Below are 21,453 nucleotides of genomic sequence, written 5' to 3'. Positions count from 1 at the left end.
ATCGATAGGACCTTTTGTAGTTGCAGTGTTCCTTGATAATTGTAGTTAGTTGATGTTTGTCTTTGATATTCGACGAATTTCTTTTCTAGGAGTCAAACGAAGCCAACAAACAGTGGAAAAGACAAAACAAACAGAAGAACCTGTTCAGCCGCTCAAGCCACGTATCGATAGCCGTCGTAATAGTCAATGGCAATAGTAGAAAGGGTGTGTGGTACTTTAGAGTTGATCTGGTTGGCTATAGGTGCGAAGAGCCAGGTATCCCATCACGTGTTAGTGGCTGACAGGGTTAACAGTAGTCGAATAAGTGGTAACTGATGCTACAAATGATCAATTGGGGACTAGCGAGGGCCTGGAGACCTACTGTACGTTATTCGTCGACCATACAGTTGAGAGACTACCAGCAGCACGTGATAGACCTCTGCATGAACCGGATACTGAGTAATAGAGGCACCAGGGCTCGATTCGGTGTTTCTCTGGCTACTGGAGGCGGTAAGACCGTCATATTTACTAATTTGATCAAACAGTTGGGCGAGCAGCATCGGTTTGCACGCACACTCGTGCTCGCACACCGGCGAGAGCTTGTGAACCAAGCGGCAGGAACCATAAGAAAGTTCATCCCCAATAGTAATGTGCAAATCGAAATGGGAAAGTTCGTAGCGTCTTTGGGCGACGATTCGCATGAGTTGCAAGTGGTAATTGCCTCTGTACAGTCTCTGATCAGACGGCTAGAAAACTATCAACCGAACGCTTTTGATCTTATTATCATCGATGAAGCACATCATGCCGTGGCGAAATCGTATCTCCAGATTCTCCAATATTTTAAGCAGGATGTGCCAGTAGTTGGATTCAGTGCAACATTTGAAAGGGCCGACAAGAAGGCGCTGGAGACTGTAATAGACGAAATTGTTTATCACAGAGGCATTTTGGATATGATTGAGGACAAATGGCTTTGTGATGCAAAATTTACGGCTGTGAGTGTGAATTGTGATCTGTCCGGCGTGGAAACTTCAAGTAATACGCAGGATTTTATGTTGGATAGCTTGTCCCAAGTGATGAACAGGAAGGAGGTCAATGAGATGGTATTTCAAAGTTATCAGCATAAGAGTGCTCAAAATGATGGCTTTAATTCCACTCTACTCTTTGCGGTAGATATTGAGCATGTAAAAACTCTGTACCAGCTTTTCAAGGACCATGGGATCAATGCAAACTACGTTACTGCGAATACGCCCGCAGACAAGAGAGATCAAATAGTAACAGATTTCAAAAATGGGAAGGTTGAGGTGCTAATGAATTGTGGTATCTTCACTGAAGGTACGGATATGCCTAATATCGATTGCATACTTCTATGTCGGCCGACCAGATCACGTTCTTTGATGGTTCAAATGATTGGTCGTGGCTTAAGATTGCATCATTCCAAGGACTTTTGTCATATCATAGATTTTGTCGGGGCCTCTAATGTTGGCGTCGTATCAGTGCCGACCTTAGCTGGTATCAAGCATTTTGATGGCAACTTGGAAAATGCCACAATGCAAGAGTTACAGATGATCAAGGAAGATATAGCATCGAGGCAGATGGAAGAGCGAAAAAAAGAAGAGATCCAGCGGGAGGGTTTTCATGATTGGATGAAAGATGTGACTTCTTTCGATCTGACTTTGAGTACATTCGACAGTTTCGAAAACTACTACAAACGACAACAAGAACATTCCAACTCACCAATGAACGAACCTCTCGATGACAAGACTTACTTTTCGAGCTCGGTGTACCCTTGGGTCAAATTTGCCCAGAATGCCTGGGCTTTATCCCTGCATAATGGTCATCACTTGAGACTCTACAAGCAAAAGTCAAAGGATAAATCATTCGAATACACATTGAACCTTTATCGCGAGATACCTCATTATCTAAGAGATGAAGTAGGCCCAAAATTTGTGAAAAGAGAACTGATAAAAGATAAGGACTTTACAAAGATTCCGGGAAAGGTCGAAGAGGTGATTGAAAATTTATCGAAGCCCAAGGACGACGAACCGGTGAAAAACTTCACCAAGTTTGCCAGGTGGAGGAAAGAACCTGCCACTGCAAGACAAAGAACGGTTGTGAGCCAAAGGCTCAAGTCTCGACTACGAAATGACAAAAAATCGTATGCATTAGTATCTCAAGACCTTGCCAGTTTTATTGGAAAGATTTCTAAAGGAGAAGCCGCCAAAATATTATTTGCCACTAGTCTGGCACCTGCATATCCGATCGATTCGCTGTTGAAAGTCTTGGACTACAGGAAACGATCAAATTTATAGATCTATCAAGTTTGTATTATATCATTTTTTTTTCAATAATTTAATATAAAGCGCCACCACCTTCGTTACAAAATCAACCATAAATATCAACAATCAAAGGTAAACAGCAATCATGTCGTCAATCTTCTCCGTTCCGAGTCCAATCAAGGCGTTGTTTGAGCAATTTCCGCTGGCAACGTATCGTCCAATCTCTAAGCAAGATGATTATATGAGGGACGAGATCAGAAGTCGGAAATATGCGTTCCAAGGCCCGAACGCCAAGCAACAAACTCCTAATAACGTTTTCACTCTTGGCGTTTACAACGTCTTTACAGATTCCAACACGAGCTGTGTGTTGGCAACAGACCCCAATTGTCTGTACGCTCAATTTGCCCTCTCTAAGAAGAACTCGCTGAGTCTACCAAAAGCTAGTTCGCTGTACGAAGAGAAAGGATATCAACACAGCATTGGCCTTCTATCCCACGATGCCAGCTCAAGGGAAACCTTGCCAATTTTGATCGAGGGCTACAGTGAGAGAAACATTCGATCCTCTGAAGGCATCGACGAAGTACTAAGGTCGCGGGTCTCAGACGATCCAGAGCAACTGATGTACATTACCATGCTTGACCACGTCGTTTACGATTGCTGGATTACTCAAGTCATCTACCACACTACAGAAGAACAATTCCTAACACTTTATTCGTACAATTCCAAAGACCGCAACATATTCCTGAATCGTCTCGCTACTTCTAGTATGAAATCGGCTCTCGTCAAACGTAATGAGTTCCATCTACGTCATAAGGAACTCGTCAAGAACATAAAGTCCCCATTGAACGTCTACAAAGCACGCTCGCTCGAGCAACTGTTACGGCCAATTTTCGAAAAATGCATGAGAACATTGCTACAATTCCAAGAAATTCTCGGAGAGAAACCATTCTTCTCCACAACCGACGGCTCTCCAACGTATCTCGAGCTCAAGATAGCAAGTTACGTTCTATGCATTCTAAACCTTGACGACTCAGTTCCCCTAAAAGCATTTGTCGAGAAGCAATGTCCCCACCTTGTGAAACTCTCCAGGGCTACTCTCGTTGGGCTCGAGCAGGCTAATTCCAGCCACTAATAGACTAACGAACCCTGTATTAGTTGCATTTGTTTCAGCATTTTGGTTGAAGTTTCAAGCTGAAACCTTTCAAGTCACGTGAAAGCTCCTCAAGAATGTCTTTAGTTAAGCAATCTGAAACAACGAATGCCTCAAGATGAAACAACGGAGGAGGTTTCATAAAATGTTAAGATAGAGGCTTTATAAGGAGTTGTACATTCGAGGTGAGAGCATTCTTGTTACTGTGTGTCTATTTGCTTAACGGTAGTGTGTTTGATATTGAAATAGACAGGACGACAACGACAAGAAAGTTTCAGAGATCTGTCGTTGCATAGACGCTTTGAATCACAGATTTGATTCTAACACAGAATGAAGGTACGTCCATCGGGCGGCCGGACTGAGGAACTCCTTGAGGCCGGCGAGAGTGACAATGATAGTGTAGATGGAGTATTGGTGAAGGAACTTGAGGAGTCGTTAAGATTAATTGAAGATTTGAAATTTTTCCTTGCGACAGCGCCAGTTAATTGGCAAGAGAATCAGATCATCAGACGATATTATTTAAACAATGATCAAGGATTTGTGTCGTGTGTCTTTTGGAACAACTTATACTATATTACTGGTACAGATATCGTGAAATGTTGCATGTATCGAATGCAAAAGTTCGGTAGGGAAGTTGTGCAAAAGAAGAAGTTTGAGGAAGGAATATTCTCAGATTTAAGGAACTTAAAATGTGGTGTTGATGCTACTTTAGAGCCTCCAAAATCAGAATTTTTATCGTTTTTGTTCAGAAACCTGTGTCTCAAGACTCAAAAGAAGCAAAAGGTTTTTTTCTGGTTTAGTGTTCCTCATGATAAGTTATTTGCTGACGCCCTGGAGAGGGATTTGAAGAGGGAAAGTTTGAAACAGCCTTCGACAACCACTGCGGTTGCAGATCCCGCACTTTCATTCAATTATGATATTATATCCAGCAAGTCAATGAATGAGCAGCTAAACAAGTATTTGCAGGCAAAGACTGAGCAACTAAAGGTGAGTCCCACTGATTCTAACAGAATGATGATTCAACCGCAGGATATGAAACTAAAGACAGAGGAAGATACAAAATCGCCCTTAAAAGAGATGATGGATACTGAGGATTTTAATTTGCAATTGAATAGTTCCACTGATACGCAGCAGGATGATATATCATCACCTGACACAAGTGCCAACTTTGTACCTCAAAAACTGGTCGTCGAGCCTAGCAATTTGGAGCTTAACAATGAGCGATCTGGAATCCTCAAAGATACTGCGATTACTATCGATGACAGCGACCGTGGCGATTTTCCTTTAGATTACTTCCCAGTGGAAATTGAGTACCCAAACCACGACCGGGAAATGGAACCATTTACCATGAGATCTGCGATGTCTCATCTTCCACCGTTTTACGATGATAGGCAAGATGAGGAAGTCGTACCGCCTACGGCTACTTTTGCTGTCTTCCCTCCATATCCCATGCAAACACCTTATGCGATGCCAATGTCTTCGACGCGGTCTCATTTTTTGCCAAGTGGAAAACTTTGGGGTCCCCAGGTTAGAGAGAGGTCTCCTTCGCCAATTTCCAAGGATTCGTCCTTCATCAAATATTCAGACCATGATGACCCCACTAATTATGGACTAGATGAGCATAGTTCGAGTTTCTCGGACCATATGCAGCAACAATATCAACAATCGCAGTCTCAATATTATAATGCCTACCCAAAGGCTTATAACAATGGTTATTATGGTTACTATCCACAGGCTGCTGACACGTCAATGCATTCCAACGAGACAATGAGCTATGGGTACGACGAATTTTTCCCTGCACCAGAAGCATACGACCAGGGTTACTTCCTTCCGCAAGAGCCACCCAACTGGAATTTTGTGCCACCTCAGGCTATGCAGCCGCCAACGTCTGCGACCGGTTTTATCACAAGACCGTTCACTCCAGGTTATCGATCAGCTCCTGTGAATGGTAGGGCTCCATTCATTTCAATGGCACAAGGAGGCTGGCAGCAGCATCTTGCTTCGCCCTATGGTTCAAAGGAGACATCCGCTACAAGTAAAACTTATCCTAGTGGCACATTGCATCAACCGTCATCTCTGGGTCCTCGTAGACCTCCGTACAATGCTTCAACTCTGAAAAGTTATTTGCCCAAACATGGTAAAATAGCAAAACCAATTCATCGTAAGACGAATTCGCAACATAAACAGCAGCCAGCTACGGTCAACTCTAAAACTAAACTAAGGACGGAAAATTTTGGAGAAACCAAAAGTTCGAATCAGACCGAGAAGCGGAGATTTTCAATTCCCACTCCAGAATCAAACTCTTTGGTCGTCCAAGTCGATGATGAAGAAGATTCTGAACTTCCCTCAGAAGATTTCCTCAATAATGATATACAGACCCGACTGCACGATTTAGGTGAGTCTGAGTGAATGGTCTTGACTGAAAAATGAAGCTGACGGTCTATCCTCAAATGAGTTTGTTGGACTTTCATTTCAGTTTGTTCGGTGAACCCCGAATAGTGTAACAGTATAACGTATGTAACAGTATAATGATATTAGCTATATCAACTATTTATCCTGCTTCTATCTATTCCACTCCGGCATTGGGATTCTCTTCCAGAAATTGTTCAAGTGACATCTGTCTAATCTGATTTAGCAGTTCTTCATCTTGCATCACCTCCCCTTGATATGCAGCTAAATCCCGGTCGTTGATGAAGGATTTCACCGTTTCCAAAATTTCGACTGACTCTTTCGATGTTGGGACCGGCGGTAGGACATCAAACTCGTAGACGTCGTATTTCTCCCAAAGATCAGATGGTAAAGAGCCCAAGACCGATGACTCTTCGGAAAGTATGGCAAATCTAAGTAGGTTGACTGGAATGCCGTCTACGAAGAAGCAATTTTGATCATTTGAAGTCGCATGCTCTTCTTCAGCTTCCAATTCGAATTTTTTATTGCGAATCTCTTCATATATTGCCGTCAATTCGTTACGTAAAAAGGAAACTTCCTCTGCTTTCGTCCATACCAAAGAAAACCTTGCCATGTACGCCTTCATTTCGATCACTTCTGCGCTTGTCCTCTCTTTCTCTAGGCCCCCAGTCAGGTCCGTCTCGCCCAGAAGCTTTTCTGTGTAAAGTATCGAGAGTGACCGGCGGTGATGACTGAAGGCGCTACGCACCAGTTTCTGAGCTTCATCAGGAAGCCCAACTCGTAAGTAACTTAACACAGCGCCGAGAGTGATGCCTACTGTAGACCATTGCTTGTAGCAGGAGGAGAGGGGCGATTTGGAAAGGTCTATCAAGTACTGATAATCGTTGTTGAGCAGAAGATAGTGATCGATAAAATATCTGCAACCCAAAGGATCGTCCAAGGGACTTAGGGACCATAATGTTTTACACCATTCTCCTGCAGTGGCCACGGCTCCTCTTTGAGCCAAAGTCAAAATGTACCTGAATATTGCAAGGTAGAACTGTCTGTTGTAAAAGTAGATGTATGGTAATTGGCATGCAAGTGAGTCGAATTGTATACCAGCTTTCAAGGCCCTGTCGAAGACAAAGAGTGCTCTTTGGATGAGTCCGTTGGTATTTGATCTATCGCCCTGTCGGACTAAAATTAAGGCGACCTGCAATAGCGCTGGAACATGATATGGGTATTTGGATGATATGAGATGAATCAGCGCTTCATGATCGGGATGCATAATAGTGCTCAAGTAGAATTCAGTGATTGCCTTTCTATTGATATCCGGGTTTAAGGGTTCGAACTTGTAGAATGAAACATTCTTTTTCATTTCTTTAATGTCTTCATCGATCACATCCTTCCAGTCGTTGGGCCTCTGCCACATTTGCCATTCACGTAGATCTTCTAGATTTAAGGCTCGCATCGCAAGCTCTCCTCTAGGCGTTGGAAGCCAATCTTCTCTCACTTTAGTAAACTTTAAACGATGAGGTGTAGCTCCGGGTCCATTGGGAACACTACGATGATCTCTACCGCCCCAATTTTTTATTAATCGTTTCATCCGCTGTATCTGTTTCAACTGCTGAGGCGTAACATGTGAGGTAGTCATGGAATCAATGTCCTCCAAAGACTCTGAAGTAAGATCATCAAACAACAACTTGAATTCCGAGTGTGGATCCAGTTTTTTGAGATCTGCATTGAAGAATCTTTTACAGTGTTTTAACTTACTGTAAGGAAATAATGAGATTGCACTGTCACCCATTAGATCACTCATGAGAGTTTTCTGTGCAAAATAGTTCGATAAGTCTTCCTCTTCTTCGGATGCAGTTTGATACTCATCAGAACTTTCATCTGCTTTGATCCCATACTTTTGTACATCCTGTCTGCGAAACTGCTGGATAATTTTATCCAATTCCTCACCTTCACTAACGCTCTCATCCTTTGCTTGCTCCTTTTCAACATTTTTACTCTTTTTAGTTCCCTTTCCCTTCTTCTTCTTATTCTTCTTCTGGCTTTTGGTGGGTAATTCTACCTTTATAGAAGCTGCTTCAGAATCACTAGCTACCTCTCGATCCTCGTCACTATCATTGTCCTCGTCCTCGTCATTCATCAATGCGAATATATTAGTCTTTGCTACCGCTGGACTGGCAGGCGTCGGGGTAGATCTCTCCGAACCACTAGCGCTCAAGAGTGAGTCCAGCAGCTGCTCATCATTCTGTAACTTTCTTAAAGCTCTGGAACTCATTGAGAATCTCTTTTCAGGTGAACTACTTCGAAATGGGCTCTTGGTTCTTCATATTCTTCAAGAACCTTAAATATTAAATTGAAGAATTTGAAAAATTTTTGGCAAATCTTAGCTCATCGCATAAGAATTCAAGTTAGAAAAGGCTGATAAAGAGGCCTTAGGTAGTTCTGATTGACATCAATTGATTTAAATCATGCCCAAAACAAGGAAACAGAAGCTCAAGGTCAAGGATTTCCAGAAGAAGAAGCTGAAAGTGGGTAAAGATAAGCCCAAAGCTAGTAATGCTACAGATACATCTTTCGTCTCCAAGACTATCTCGATCAGGAACCAGCATTTGGGACCTGAGACCGATTTGACAAAGAGGATCCAGCTTCTGAAGCACCATAATTCGACTGTAAAGAAAGAAACTCTTCAAGCATTCCAAAAGATGGTACCGCGAATCATCAATACCAGCATCATGACTCCATTACTCAACCAATGTATACCATTAATTTGTGATGACTCGAGGCAGGTCCGTTCCTCCTTGATAGAACTTGTGGATGAAATAGGGTTGCATGATGCGCAAGTGCTGAAGCTTCATTGCAAAGTGTTTGTACTATACATTAACATGGCGATGACACACATCATGCCATCCATCCAGAGCAGCTCTACTAGTTTTCTCAAGTGTTTGTTGAAGCACTGTGGTGATGAAATCTGTAATCAGGCATTTGCCAAGATAATGTTGGGTTTATTTAACGTCCTCGGTTGGGGTCGCTCAGGTAAGAATCTAAGTGCTAATGCTGCTCAGAATCAGAAGCGGAACTCGAAGCAAACTGCAGAGCATTTAGAGACCCTTTGTGAGCTGATAAGGCATGGTTGTACAGACAAGAAAAATCTACAAAGCGATGGAAATGAGGAAATACCCAACTATTTACCAAATCAACATCTCATTCCAGATTGTCCGCAACCCTATGAGCACTTGAAGCTATTTACGAAACAACTTAAAAATAAGCAAGATGTGACAAGTGCTGATTCCGTAGTATCGGGATTCTCTACGCAAGATGTCAGAGCTCGCCAACTCATATTAAAGGAACAGTTTCTCCTGGATTTGTTGAAACATTCCGAATCACTTACCAAAGAGGGTGGTGAACCAGGTAAATGGGCTAACGCCCTTAAGCAGTTGCTGGACTCTACTTTTCAGGACGTATAATTGAAGCCATTATCTTGGTTGACAGATTATATCGCTCTCCATGAGGATATTTACTTGATAGAATATATATATGTAAAGTCAAAAACTGACTCCCCCATTATCTCTGCAATATTAAGCTCTTGTATCCGTTTACAATAATTTCAACTTTTTAGCTTCAAGATGCATTAAGCTAATCTTCGCTTTCGATTAGGATCGCGTTCAAGATCTTTGAACAAAGAGAAAAGAACAATCTTTGAAGGCCATTGTTGATTGTCACACCCTCTAGGGCTAATGTCGTATAGGAATAATGCATCTGGCGGATACTATGCAAGAAACTCTGGCCCTCCATCCGGTCGCGGTTATCGATATAATGCGATGACCTCGCCAGCTCAGAGTGGTAATGTGAGACTCAGCGGAAGCCAAAGTAGAAATAATCAGTTATACATGGGGGATCTGGACCCAAGTTGGGATGAAAATGTTATACGGAGTATATGGAATAGTTTAGGTGAGAGTAACGTTGAAATCAAGTTAATGTGGAATAATAGAAACGCTGGAGTAAGAACTCATCTCGGATACTGCTTCGTACAATTTTCATCTAGATCACAGGCCTCTAATGCTCTGTTAAAGAATGGGATGGCAATTCCTGGATATCCATCTAAGACACTAAGGCTGAATTGGTCCTCTGCTAGTGGCAATAGCGCCGATGGCTCTAACGAGATTTCGGTCTTTGTCGGGGATCTGGCGCCCAATGTTACTGAATCAGATCTTTTTGAGCTGTTTATCAGCAAATGTCCTTCCACTTCAAATGCCAAGGTTATGTATGATCAAGTTACAGGTGTTTCGAAAGGCTATGCTTTTGTCAGGTTCGGCAATCAAGAAGACCAACAGCGTGCTTTGCAAGAGATGACCGGTACGTTCCTCAAGGGCAGGGCTATACGTGTTGGTAGTGCCGGCCATCAGAATCAAAGAAATCGCAACGGCCCTGGTTTGGAGAACAAACTCAAAGGGCTTAATGCAACTGTATCAAGCCCCAAACCGGCCAATATCAGCTCTACCAACTTTTCACAGTTCATACTTCCGACACAGCAACTGCCTCCGCTGAACAGTTTCACCGATCGAAATAATACGACACTGTTTGTTTCATCTTTATCCCATATGGTAACAGAGAACGAATTAAAGGCTTTCTTTCAACCCTTTGGTAACGTCATATATGCCAAATTACCAGAAAACAAGCAGTGCGGGTTTGTTCAGTATGTTGATCGAGCATCAGCTGAAATGGCGATTCTTAAATTGCAAGGATTTCCAATAAGAGGCTCTAGAATAAAGATATCGTGGGGAAGGCCAGCAAAACCCGCTGTTGTGATAAAGGAAGAACTAGCAAATAACGGCTGGCAGTATCAACCTCAACCATCAATCAAGCAGCCAACATATGGTTACGTCACACCGTCCATAGACTTTATTACACCCGCTTATGAGGTACAGAATAGTTTTCCGAACGGTGATGAGGAGGCATTACTACTTCCAGGATACTCCGGTTGCGAGTTGATAGACTTTCCATCATCTGCATCTGGTTTGCAAAGCATTTACGAATCCACTGAGTCCAATTGTGGGCCTCACACAAGCATAAGAAATGATGATTCATTCATTGAAGCCACACAAGCTAGCCTGAATAGGTTGGAGGATGCTAGTAATGGCTACGTTTTTGCATAGGTACTGACCATGGCCTCAAGCATTATTTGTTTGAGCCCTATTATCTCTCCAGGTTATTTAGTTGACTCCTTTTATAAGAACCCTTAATTCTGAAAAAAAGTTCCGGATAATTGGGGCAATCGCTGACTCAATAGTGTCCAGCAATTGAGTTAATAGCAGCAGGGTATAGCTGTAACTAGTTGATTTGATGGTCGTCACTAGCTTAGAGAGTCGCTCATGACGTACGTTTTTTTTCATCAAAGTTCGCGATTTTTGGGTGGCGAGAGGGCGAAAAACAAATCAAGACATTCAGCGTTCCCGACCCTACTAGCGATTGAAGGCATCTAAAGGTCAAAAGTGAACATTTTTGTAACGTTTGAAAGATTTAAACAACGAGGTCGTGTGGGGCACTTGCTAAAGTTTGTCTTACTGCTTTTGAATCATCATAAACCCCCAATTTTGGACGTTAATTGATGCAATTGTTGTGATTTTTCACTCATAAACATGGCGATGCCGAATGGTAAAAAGAAGGATAAGACAGCCAGGCGGCTGGAGACATTGGCACAATTGAAGTTTGACTATGAGCTACTTGCAAGCGAGCTGTTCCACCTAAAAGAATTCATGTCCTTGGTTGAATTTGATCCCTCTTATGAGAATGATGGGGAAGGCTACAAGCGATTTTTGGAGGATAGCAACCTATCCTTAGATAATTTACAACCTGGACAGGATGGGAGTATAGACAGAGAGGATTCTGGCATGAGAAGAGTACGAAAAAGGCAGTTAAGGGCTAGTACGACTGCTGAAAATGGGAACTCGAGTACATGGCCCGACATTGAACATAAAGTACGAGCCAAATATGATGAACTGAAGTCTATGTTGGAAAATAATGGGCGGTTGCCTATTAATGGGACCATGGTACCACAATTAGTGAAGAGAAGGAATAATAAACTGCCGTCTCCATCAAGTAATAATACTTCCTTTACATCTACGGCACAAAAACAGCTAAATCACCGCGTAAAGGAAGAGAAGGAATCTTTTAGCGAGGAAGATTTTGATGGCAAGGTCTATAGTAACGATGACTACTATTTTACCACTTCTTCGGAGGATGAGGTTGAAAGCAGGCGTCAACGTCAACGAAAGAGACCTCGCATTAATCTGGTTGTTAATCCACCAAAGCAAACAGTGACCAACCCATTACATGTAAATACTCCGCAGTTTGCAAATTTGCATGAATACATGAATTCTTTCAAATCTATGGACGAAGATGTATCTATCGAAGAATACGAACATTATATTCAGGAACAAAAAAAAGTAGTCGCAGCAATACGAAAAGGTTTAGAGAACGGCGCCTTGAAATACGATCCCGTTACAGACTCTGTGCAGGCCATTACCACCAAAGAGGCAAGATTGACACAATCTCATAGGCCCGAGCCTATCACGTACTTATACAAGGAACAAAACTTGCAGGTTTATCACGACTATGTGCTCAATCATGGTATATATTTGAGCAAACTGTTTCAAAATAATAAGCGAGCACGAATTGCAAGGGCAAGGAAAGTATCATTTATGATAGAACAGCATTTTAAGCATATTGCAGGTGCAGAAGAGAGGAAAGCACGAGAAGAAGAGAAGCACAAGAGAAATCTGGCGAGGGCAGCCATGCAAGCTGTCAAGAAAAGATGGACAGTGGCTGAAAGAGCATATAAAGTCCTGTTGAAGGATGAAGAAGAGCAACTGAAACGGATAAAGCGTAAGGAGCATCTTTCCAAGATGCTGGAACAAAGTACTCAACTTTTGGAAGCTCAGCTGAGTCATAAAACCGAAAGTGCCTCAAGCGAAACTGAAGATGAAAGTGGAAAGAACGAAGAGGATGGATCTGCTTCAGAAGAGGACGATGACTTTTTGACTTCCTCATCAGATGAAGATGTGACAAATGATGAGCAAAAAAACACCACCTCGGATGGTGACCATGTTGATGATGAAAGATTGACAAAGGATGAGCTGGAAGAGAAGTACGCTCATATTCATGATATTACAACGAAGAATGAGCCTGAGCAAGGCTTACAAGATGAGGCACAAAGTTCGAACTCAAGTGATTCTGATGACGATATTTCCGTCACCACAGAAGAGTCATCCGAAGGAGAGGAAGAGGTCGTTTCCGAGGATGAAAGAGGAAGTGCTGGATTGAGCCTTCTCTTAGAACAGCACGAGCAGGATGATGATAATGACAACGATGATGAGGTTAAGTTTTCTTCGGGCGATTCGGGCTCAGATCGGGAAGGTATGGTGGAGAAGAATCAAACTCCTTCAAACATAAATCAGGGTCCAAAGATCGAGGAACCAAGCTCATTTGATGCAAAGCATGAAGATGAGATTCAAATTGATGATATCAATGGCGTCGATAAGAAAGAATCATCACTTTTAGATCCGGTACGCAATCCGGATCCATACTCTGTTGAAGATGTCCCCGTTCCATCACTTTTGAGAGGTACTTTGCGTACGTATCAGAAGCAAGGCCTGAATTGGATGGCATCCTTGTATAATAACAACACAAACGGGATCCTAGCAGATGAAATGGGCCTCGGGAAAACGATTCAGACAATTTCGTTGCTGGCCTACCTAGCATGTGAAATGGAAAATTGGGGTCCTCATTTGATTGTTGTTCCCACATCAGTGCTGCTTAATTGGGAGATGGAGTTGAAGAGATTTGCACCAGGGTTTAAAGTGTTAACATATTACGGTTCACCACAACAGCGGAAGGAAAAGAGAAAAGGCTGGAATAAGCCTGATTCATTCCATATTTGTATTGTATCGTACCAGCTGGTTGTGCAAGATCAAAATTCTTTCAAGAGAAAGAGATGGGAATACATGATATTGGACGAAGCACATAATATCAAGAATTTCAGATCAACGAGGTGGCAAGCGTTACTCAATTTCAATACCCAGAGGCGATTGCTTCTAACAGGTACTCCGCTACAGAATAATATCGCTGAACTGTGGTCTCTACTATATTTTCTGATGCCTCAAACTGCCACCGCTGGTCAAGGGGTCACCGGTTTTGCCGATTTGGAGGCATTTCAACAATGGTTTGGAAAACCAGTAGATAAACTTATTGAAACAGGTGAAAATTATCAACAAGACGCCGAGACAAAGAAAACCGTTACTAAGTTACATCAAGTTTTACGGCCGTACTTATTGAGAAGACTGAAAGCAGATGTTGAGAAGCAAATGCCGGCAAAGTATGAACACATTGTTTATTGTCGGCTATCTAAAAGGCAAAGATTTCTGTATGATGATTTTATGTCTAGAGCACAAACGAAGGCCACGCTGGCTAGTGGTAACTTCATGTCTATTGTAAATTGTCTGATGCAGCTGAGAAAGGTCTGTAATCATCCAGATTTATTTGAAGTGAGGCCGATTCTCACTTCATTTTGCAGAGAAAACTCTGTCATTCACAACTATGTCGGCATGAATATGTTTGTGCACAAGCTAATGAACCGCGAAAGTTACAAGAATCGTGTTGATTTGAACTCCTTGAACCTGGCTTTCACGGGCAACGATCTAATTAGCACGACCCACGATTCAAGAAGCATCAGTAAGTTACAATGTATCCAGGAGTTTGTTGAACAAATTGACCAGATGAGAGAGCGCCAAAGATCCGAAGATTACAAGATGGCGGAGGATACTCAGTCCAATTTCCGAAACGCTGCTGAATTCTTTGAGCACCTTGGTCAGAATAAACTTCAAGAAGCGATTGATAATATGGAGTCTTTGCAATCGATCAACAAGCTGCGTTGTGAGCGGAAACCCATGTTTGGTAAGAATCTGATAAAGCTCCTGACTATCACACGCGATCAAAGAAATGATACCAACTGTTTACAGGAATGTATGAGGCCGTTGCAGGAGAGATTTACGAGTTGTAAGGGCATCATAGAAAATTATGCTGTGTTGACTCCGAATGCAGTCACACTGGACTCAAGAAAGTTGGCTGTTGGGTTGAACGATGAAAGCTCGATCAATGAAGATGTACGAGACTCCATATTGAAGGTATTTTTCACCGTGGGAAACCCGTTCCACCATCTACAGACGAAGCTGACTATTGCATTCCCCGATAAATCACTATTACAGTACGACTGTGGTAAATTACAGAAACTTGCCGTTTTGTTGCAAAGTTTAAAGGACAACGGCCACAGAGCGCTGATTTTCACCCAGATGACTAAAGTGCTCGATATCCTGGAACAGTTCCTAAACTATCACGGATACCTTTACATGCGACTCGACGGTGCCACCAAGATCGAGGACCGCCAAATCCTTACTGAACGATTCAACAGCGATCCGCGCATCACAGTATTCATCCTTTCCAGTAGATCCGGAGGTCTCGGTATCAACCTAACAGGTGCAGATACCGTTATATTCTACGATTCCGACTGGAACCCCGCTATGGACAAACAATGTCAGGACCGTTGTCACAGAATTGGCCAAACTCGTGACGTGCACATCTACCGATTCGTCAGCGAACACACTATCGAGAGTAATATCCTCAAGAAAGCTAATCAAAAGAGGCAACTAGACAATGTGATCATCCAAGAAGGTGATTTCACCACAGACTATTTTACAAAGCTCTCTGTCAAGGACCTACTGGGCAACGAGGCCGCTAGCGGCCTCGAAGCCCAGGACAAACCACTTTTACCCGAAGGCTCAGCTCCCGATCGTGATCCTCGCAACTTGGAAAAATTACTAGCCCAAGCAGAAGACGAAGACGACGTCAAAGCCGCCAATCTTGCCATGAAAGAAGTCGAGATCGACAATGACGACTTCACAGACCAGAAACCTGCCGAATCCCCTTCAAACTCCACCGAACCACAACCGGAGATTTACGACGAATACGAGGGAACAAACCACGTCGAGGAGTACATGCTACGATACATAGCCAACGGCTACTACTATTAGGATCAGTATATTACTAGTATATAAGAAAAAAAACTGATTTACACTACGTATTTGACCCCTTTGGGACGCCCTGTCTCTTTTGGGTCATTCTGTCCCAAAAGCGTCATTTGCTTCTAGAAGCCGGTTATCCTTGGCGAAAAAGACATAAACGATTATTTTATTCAAACTATTCGTCAGTTTGCTATGGGTAAGGGGTTACTGTGGATTGTCGTTACTGTGGATTGTCCACTTACAAAGGTATATAAACCAAGATGATCGACGTTTCCTTTGATAGATCTTATTTGAACTCTTAACATATCATCAAATCAAAACTATAATTACTACAATATGTCTTCTGCTGTCAAATATTTCTACAAAGGTCAAGAAACCGATCTAATTGTTTTCGTATCCTCCGTTGATGATGTAAACGAATACTTAAAGGATCCATCTATCGGTAAACTTTCACAAGTTGTGGAACTTTTCAAAGTTTTCACGAATAACGTAGGTGAAGGTGCTGAAGGTGAATTGGGTGAGGCTTCAAAATCACAAATTGCTAATGAATTTGGTCAAGGTAAGAAGATCGAAGAGGTTATCGATATCATCTTGAAGGAAGGTGAACCAAATGCTAAGGTTGAAAAGATCGAACGTAAAGGTCCTGGCCACTCTAGCGTGTAATTTTTAATGAACTTCATGTACGTCTTTAGTTAATGATTTTTTTTTTTTTCTACTGAAAATTTATAGCGATGAGCTCTCTCGAGATTAACAACAACTAACCAAGAGAAAGAGGTGTGAGAATGGCTGTTGAGGAGTTGAAGATCAAGAATAAGCAGAAAAGGCAGCAGCTCTTTGCTGAGCTGAAACATCAGCATAACAAAGAGCGCCATACGATGAGAAGGGCGAGGGCGAAAGAAGAGAGAGAGGATACTGAGGCAAAGAGTAAAAGATTGGCTGAAAATGTTCCCAAGACCATTGAGAGTATGCGTGAATATGACGAAACTGTGACACAAGGGATTGAAGGTGATGAAGATGATTTGATGCAATATTTTAACAATAAGAACGAGCCTCCAAAGATCTTACTGACGACAAACGTAAATGCTAAGAAGAAAGCGTATGAGTTTGCAAATGTTTTGATTGAGATCTTGCCCAATGTTACGTTTATCAAGCGGAAATTCGGCTACAAGCTTAAAGAGATTGTCGATATTTGTAACCGTAGAGGTTTCACTGATTTGGTGATTATCAATGAAGATAAGAAGAAAGTCACAGGGCTCACATTCATGCATTTGCCCGAAGGACCATCTTTCTATTTCAAGATAAGCTCATATGTCGAAGTGCAAAAAATTGTAGGCCATGGTAGACCTACTAGCCACATTCCAGAACTTATTCTTAATAATTTCCAAACAAGACTCGGTAAGACAGTCGGTAGGTTGTTCCAGTCAATTTTTCCAAAGAATCCAGATTTTGAAGGTCGTCAAGTAATAACGTTGCACAATCAGAGAGACTATATTTTCTTTAGAAGGCATCGTTACGTTTTCAGAAATGAGGAAAAGGTGGGACTACAGGAATTGGGTCCTCAATTCACTCTCAAGCTCAAGAGATTACAAAGAGGTATCAAAGAGGAGACTGAATGGGAACACAGACCAGAGATGGATAAAGAGAAGAAGAAGTTTTATTTGTAGTTTTAGTTGGTAATATGTTGATTCTAGAGTAGTCACGTGATTTTTGTTAGCTAAAGGGGAATAAATTTTATAATCAAATAGACAGAATGGTGGCGAAATAATAGTTATTTGATTTGATTCTTGAAGGCATATCGAGTGGAGATACGGCTGTCTAGGGTGTTTTATTGGAGCATTGTGGGTACTGTAGAAGGTTAATTGTCTTTTAAAGGAGTCAATTGGTGTTACTATGGATCCGAACGGAGCACAACAAGTCATTTCAGCATTAGAGGCAATATATTCGCCCAAATCGACCAATGAAGAGAGGTTAGAAGCACAAAAATTTCTTGATAGAGTGAAACTTCATGAAGAATCGCCCTTTTGGGGGTATGAGATCGCTTTGAATAATCCAGCGAACTACATTCTAAAACATTTTGGACTTGGATTGTTGACAAATGCTATCAAGAAAAATTGGAATGATTATAACCATGAAAAGAGAATTGCATTGAGGAAATGGGTTATGGAACTCAATTATAGAGTGCAAAAGGAAGATCCCAGGTATATCAAACAAAAATTGGCATACCTTTGGGTTGAGATTGCCAAGAGGACTTGGGGTGAAGCTCTTAGGGAGGACGATCCAAGTGAGGAACAATTAGTGGAATCGTGGGCAGATATGGATACCAATCTAACAGAACTATGGAATATCGGAGAAGCATCAAGGGAATTAACTCTAATCATTTTCAAAATTTTGTTCGAGGACGTTTTTCTGCTCGATGACTTGACCGTACTGAAAAGAATTACAATCATACAACCGTTATGTGTCATGGTGATATGCCCCATGGATATTTTTGCGACCAAATACAAATTCACTGAAAAATGGACTTTATTCAAGGCTAATCAAGAGGGCTGGTTTGCGCTGTGGACTTCGGAATTGAATAGTGCCTTGGCACAGAATAATGCCGAATACGTAATTAGACTCTTAGAAACCTTGAAGACATGTTTAAATTGGCCACTAAGTGAAGTCATAATAAAGAACGATATCTTCGGCGCCTTATTACAATGTTTTCTAAGCAGTATCCCAAAAGCACAATCGATGGCCCTGGACTCAATGCATATTTTACTAACGAGGCCATACAATAATGACGATCACTATCAGATAATTATCGACAAAGTCTTCAATAGCATGGATTTGTTGGACCAAGTGTACGATAGTTTGCAGTTTGATCCAAAGGAGGGAATTGATGAAGTGAAGTATCCTATCGTGAAGAAATGCGTTGATATGATCAGTTGTCTTTATATCTGTGTTTTCAAGATAAAGGACACTAACAATCAAATCGAGAAATATCTGAGGTTGGTGTTAAAAGCCACTTTTAACCCTAGCCTTATCGTTAGTGGACTCACGCTAGATGTGTGGTGTTCGTGCCTCAGAACTGATGATTTCTTGCCGTTGTTGGACAAATACGTGATACCTGATTTGTTACAATTTGCGGCTGATGCCCTCATCTATTATGAACAAATTGACGGGCATATCTCTATGAAATTCGCTGAAATTGATTTCCAATCGAATTCGGAATTTCAAGCATTTTGTTCTACTTACAGAAAGAGAATTAGAGATATCATAAGACTCATATCCTGTGTTAAGTTGGATTACACTTACGACTGGCTCAACAACAGGCTGAATACTTTCTTCAGTTCTTCATATGGTCAAGAAGTTTTGAGTTCCACATTTTTGGATCGTAAATCGAATCCATACCTTAGCGCACTATCTCAATTCATGATCATTGAATGTTTCATTAACGGATGTATACGATGGAAGATATGGTATCCTAGTGGAGCAGATTACTCCGAAAAATTGGACTCCATACTGAGCAAGCTTGAAATATTGTCCAACCAACTGATTGCATTAAACGTTCGAGAACCATTACTGCTCAAGAAGGAAATTCAGAATTTTGCTCTGTTCTTGACGATGTTAAAAGATAATGTTCTCTTTACTTTACTCGAAAAGATCATCACTAGTGCAACTATGGAATATCCTGAGATTGATTTGGAAGAGCGCAGTGCCGAGGCAGACGCCGTGAGAGATTTGAGATATGCATGTGGTATTGAGCTTAACAGAATGGCCCTTTTGATGCCAGAGTCCTTGAAAGAGATCTTTCCAGACTTGGAAAACGTTGTTGTCAAGATCATGCCTAATCTCTCATACCATGAAAGGATATCTTTCAAATCTTTTCTACTTACGATAGTGCTCAAGTCATCAATGGATAGGAAGGAAGAGAGATTTGCAGCTATCGTTGATCCTGAATTAGTAGCATGGTCTGATGAAAGCACTGTGGTGGGATTATCTGAACTTCCATGGTTCATGGAGAGATTGGGTATTGTTCAAATTGCAGAATATTTCCAGAAGAGGGGTATCAATGAGAATAGCGATTTGTTATCAATAACAATTGATGACGAGGGCAAAAAATTGAAGTCCGACCTGACAAAGCGTTGGCAGACTTTGTTCCCAGTTCGGGCAACAAGAATGTTCATTCATTACTCGATGCAAAGTGTGAAAAAGGATGAAGAGTTCCGGATGTTGCAGGACATGTGGAGGCCGAGAATTGTTCCAATCCTTCCATATATCATGAGACTTTTGTATCAACTGCAAGCTTACCACGATCCAGAAAATTGGAAGGACTTGCCTATCATCGTCCAAACGTTTGTGAAATATTCCAATATCGAACGGTTCTGGGAAGCGGGTGCTTCTAACAAATCTAAGGATGAATTTATTAACGAACATATGAAGGCCATGCAGACTCTAAGAGATTTCGCAGACTCTGTTGGTCATATCGTAAGGTACACAAGAGAATACACTTTATTAGTTATCAGCGCAATCTCTTCGCTAGGTGATGTGTTCTTTGAAATTGATGAGGCGCCTCAACTATTAACTGATTCCATTGCCATTTGCAAACCTGGTACTGATTTAATAAGCCCCGGCGTTTCAACTCACGGTTGGAAGCATATTATGAATGTCGCAATACGACCTTTATTGAAGAATTGTCCCGAAGAGAGTGCACCAAAGTTTATGTCCAAATTTTTGCCCAAACTGTTCACTACATTAGACATCTTACTCTGTCAAAAATGGGCTCCGTATATGAACGAAGATATCAATGTTGAACCAGTAGTGGCAGATGATGAAGATATGACCGAAGAGATTTTGGAAGAAAACCTTTTAAGACAATTAACAACAGTAGTGGTTCGCATCATGATTGACTGTGTTGGACAGCATAGCACGAATACCCAAAGCTCCAAAGGAAAACTCACGTCCCGTCAGCTCAAGATCAGGGCCATTATCTTCAATGACATCAATATTATGGCGCCTTTCTTCAAATTGCTCAACCATTTGATGTCCTTTAGAGACAGTAAGTGTTCTTTTAACGCAATTCTGGTTATGAGATGTTGTTTGAATGAGGTTCTCATCAAAGAAGACAGTGTGGATGAGTTTTTCACTTTTGAAGTGATGAAGAACCTTTTGTCGAATGTACTGTGCCAAAGTTCTTTCAAGGACTCTTTCTACGAAGCCTTGAACGTCTTCACAGTTTTATTCTTGACATTGTGCAAGGAATACCCCCCAGCAAGAGCATTTCTCTACGAATGCTCTCATGGATATGATATTGATTCTCTGTATGAAAATTTGAAGAGTGTGGATCACTACAGAAACCAGAGGGCGTTGATGATAGAGTTCATTGATTGGATCAAAGCAGCAAACGGGAAGAATGACGATGATGAGAATGGGCATAGCGCTGCAGAAAATAGAAGGCAGGAGAAGAGGGCCGCCACGTTGAAGAAAGCCAGTGAAAGGCTTGTGAAAAAGCATAAGGAAGATGGTGACATCTTGGACGATCCTAACACCGAGGATGCTGCTTTTGGTAGCCTTTTCGGTTAGATAAACC

The 21,453-nt window shown here is 41.7% G+C and overlaps 10 protein-coding genes across 10 annotated transcripts; 9 read left to right on the top strand and 1 right to left on the bottom strand.

The window, feature by feature from the left end:
• Positions 1–314: 314 nt before the first annotated feature.
• On the top strand, positions 315–2,288 carry IRC3 (double-stranded DNA-dependent ATPase; the record flags this gene model as incomplete). Its single annotated transcript, XM_003681656.1, has 1 exon — positions 315–2,288. One exon carries the CDS (start codon positions 315–317, stop codon positions 2,286–2,288), a length of 1,974 nt encoding a protein of 657 aa, XP_003681704.1.
• Positions 2,289–2,400: 112 nt separating this feature from the next.
• Positions 2,401–3,387, top strand: SAM35 (SAM complex subunit SAM35; the record flags this gene model as incomplete). Its single annotated transcript, XM_003681655.1, has 1 exon — positions 2,401–3,387. One exon carries the CDS (start codon positions 2,401–2,403, stop codon positions 3,385–3,387), a length of 987 nt encoding a protein of 328 aa, XP_003681703.1.
• A 348-nt stretch (positions 3,388–3,735) lies between these two features.
• STE12 (homeodomain family transcription factor STE12) lies at positions 3,736–5,814 on the top strand (the record flags this gene model as incomplete). The annotated part of the gene is made up of 1 exon (XM_003681654.1): positions 3,736–5,814. The coding sequence occupies one exon, from the start codon at positions 3,736–3,738 to the stop codon at positions 5,812–5,814; it is 2,079 nt and encodes a 692-aa protein (XP_003681702.1).
• A 157-nt stretch (positions 5,815–5,971) lies between these two features.
• RQC1 (Rqc1p) lies at positions 5,972–8,083 on the bottom strand (the record flags this gene model as incomplete). Its single annotated transcript, XM_003681653.1, has 1 exon — positions 5,972–8,083. The coding sequence occupies one exon, from the start codon at positions 8,081–8,083 to the stop codon at positions 5,972–5,974; it is 2,112 nt and encodes a 703-aa protein (XP_003681701.1).
• Positions 8,084–8,276: 193 nt separating this feature from the next.
• On the top strand, positions 8,277–9,272 carry IPI1 (Ipi1p; the record flags this gene model as incomplete). Its single annotated transcript, XM_003681652.1, has 1 exon — positions 8,277–9,272. The coding sequence occupies one exon, from the start codon at positions 8,277–8,279 to the stop codon at positions 9,270–9,272; it is 996 nt and encodes a 331-aa protein (XP_003681700.1).
• Positions 9,273–9,542: 270 nt separating this feature from the next.
• Positions 9,543–10,961, top strand: NAM8 (Nam8p; the record flags this gene model as incomplete). Its single annotated transcript, XM_003681651.1, has 1 exon — positions 9,543–10,961. One exon carries the CDS (start codon positions 9,543–9,545, stop codon positions 10,959–10,961), a length of 1,419 nt encoding a protein of 472 aa, XP_003681699.1.
• Positions 10,962–11,444: 483 nt separating this feature from the next.
• Positions 11,445–15,890, top strand: SWR1 (chromatin-remodeling protein SWR1; the record flags this gene model as incomplete). Its single annotated transcript, XM_003681650.1, has 1 exon — positions 11,445–15,890. One exon carries the CDS (start codon positions 11,445–11,447, stop codon positions 15,888–15,890), a length of 4,446 nt encoding a protein of 1,481 aa, XP_003681698.1.
• Positions 15,891–16,217: 327 nt separating this feature from the next.
• Positions 16,218–16,544, top strand: RTC3 (Rtc3p; the record flags this gene model as incomplete). The annotated part of the gene is made up of 1 exon (XM_003681649.1): positions 16,218–16,544. One exon carries the CDS (start codon positions 16,218–16,220, stop codon positions 16,542–16,544), a length of 327 nt encoding a protein of 108 aa, XP_003681697.1.
• Positions 16,545–16,663: 119 nt separating this feature from the next.
• RPF1 (rRNA-binding ribosome biosynthesis protein RPF1) lies at positions 16,664–17,545 on the top strand (the record flags this gene model as incomplete). Its single annotated transcript, XM_003681648.1, has 1 exon — positions 16,664–17,545. One exon carries the CDS (start codon positions 16,664–16,666, stop codon positions 17,543–17,545), a length of 882 nt encoding a protein of 293 aa, XP_003681696.1.
• Positions 17,546–17,771: 226 nt separating this feature from the next.
• MSN5 (karyopherin MSN5) lies at positions 17,772–21,446 on the top strand (the record flags this gene model as incomplete). Its single annotated transcript, XM_003681647.1, has 1 exon — positions 17,772–21,446. The coding sequence occupies one exon, from the start codon at positions 17,772–17,774 to the stop codon at positions 21,444–21,446; it is 3,675 nt and encodes a 1,224-aa protein (XP_003681695.1).
• Positions 21,447–21,453: the final 7 nt, after the last annotated feature.

Source organism: Torulaspora delbrueckii, chromosome 5, assembly GCF_000243375.1.
Source record: "Torulaspora delbrueckii CBS 1146 chromosome 5, complete genome".
NCBI lineage: Eukaryota > Fungi > Ascomycota > Saccharomycetes > Saccharomycetales > Saccharomycetaceae > Torulaspora > Torulaspora delbrueckii.
The sequence above is the reverse complement of the archived record's forward strand: the minus strand, read 5'-3'. Positions and strand labels throughout refer to the sequence as shown.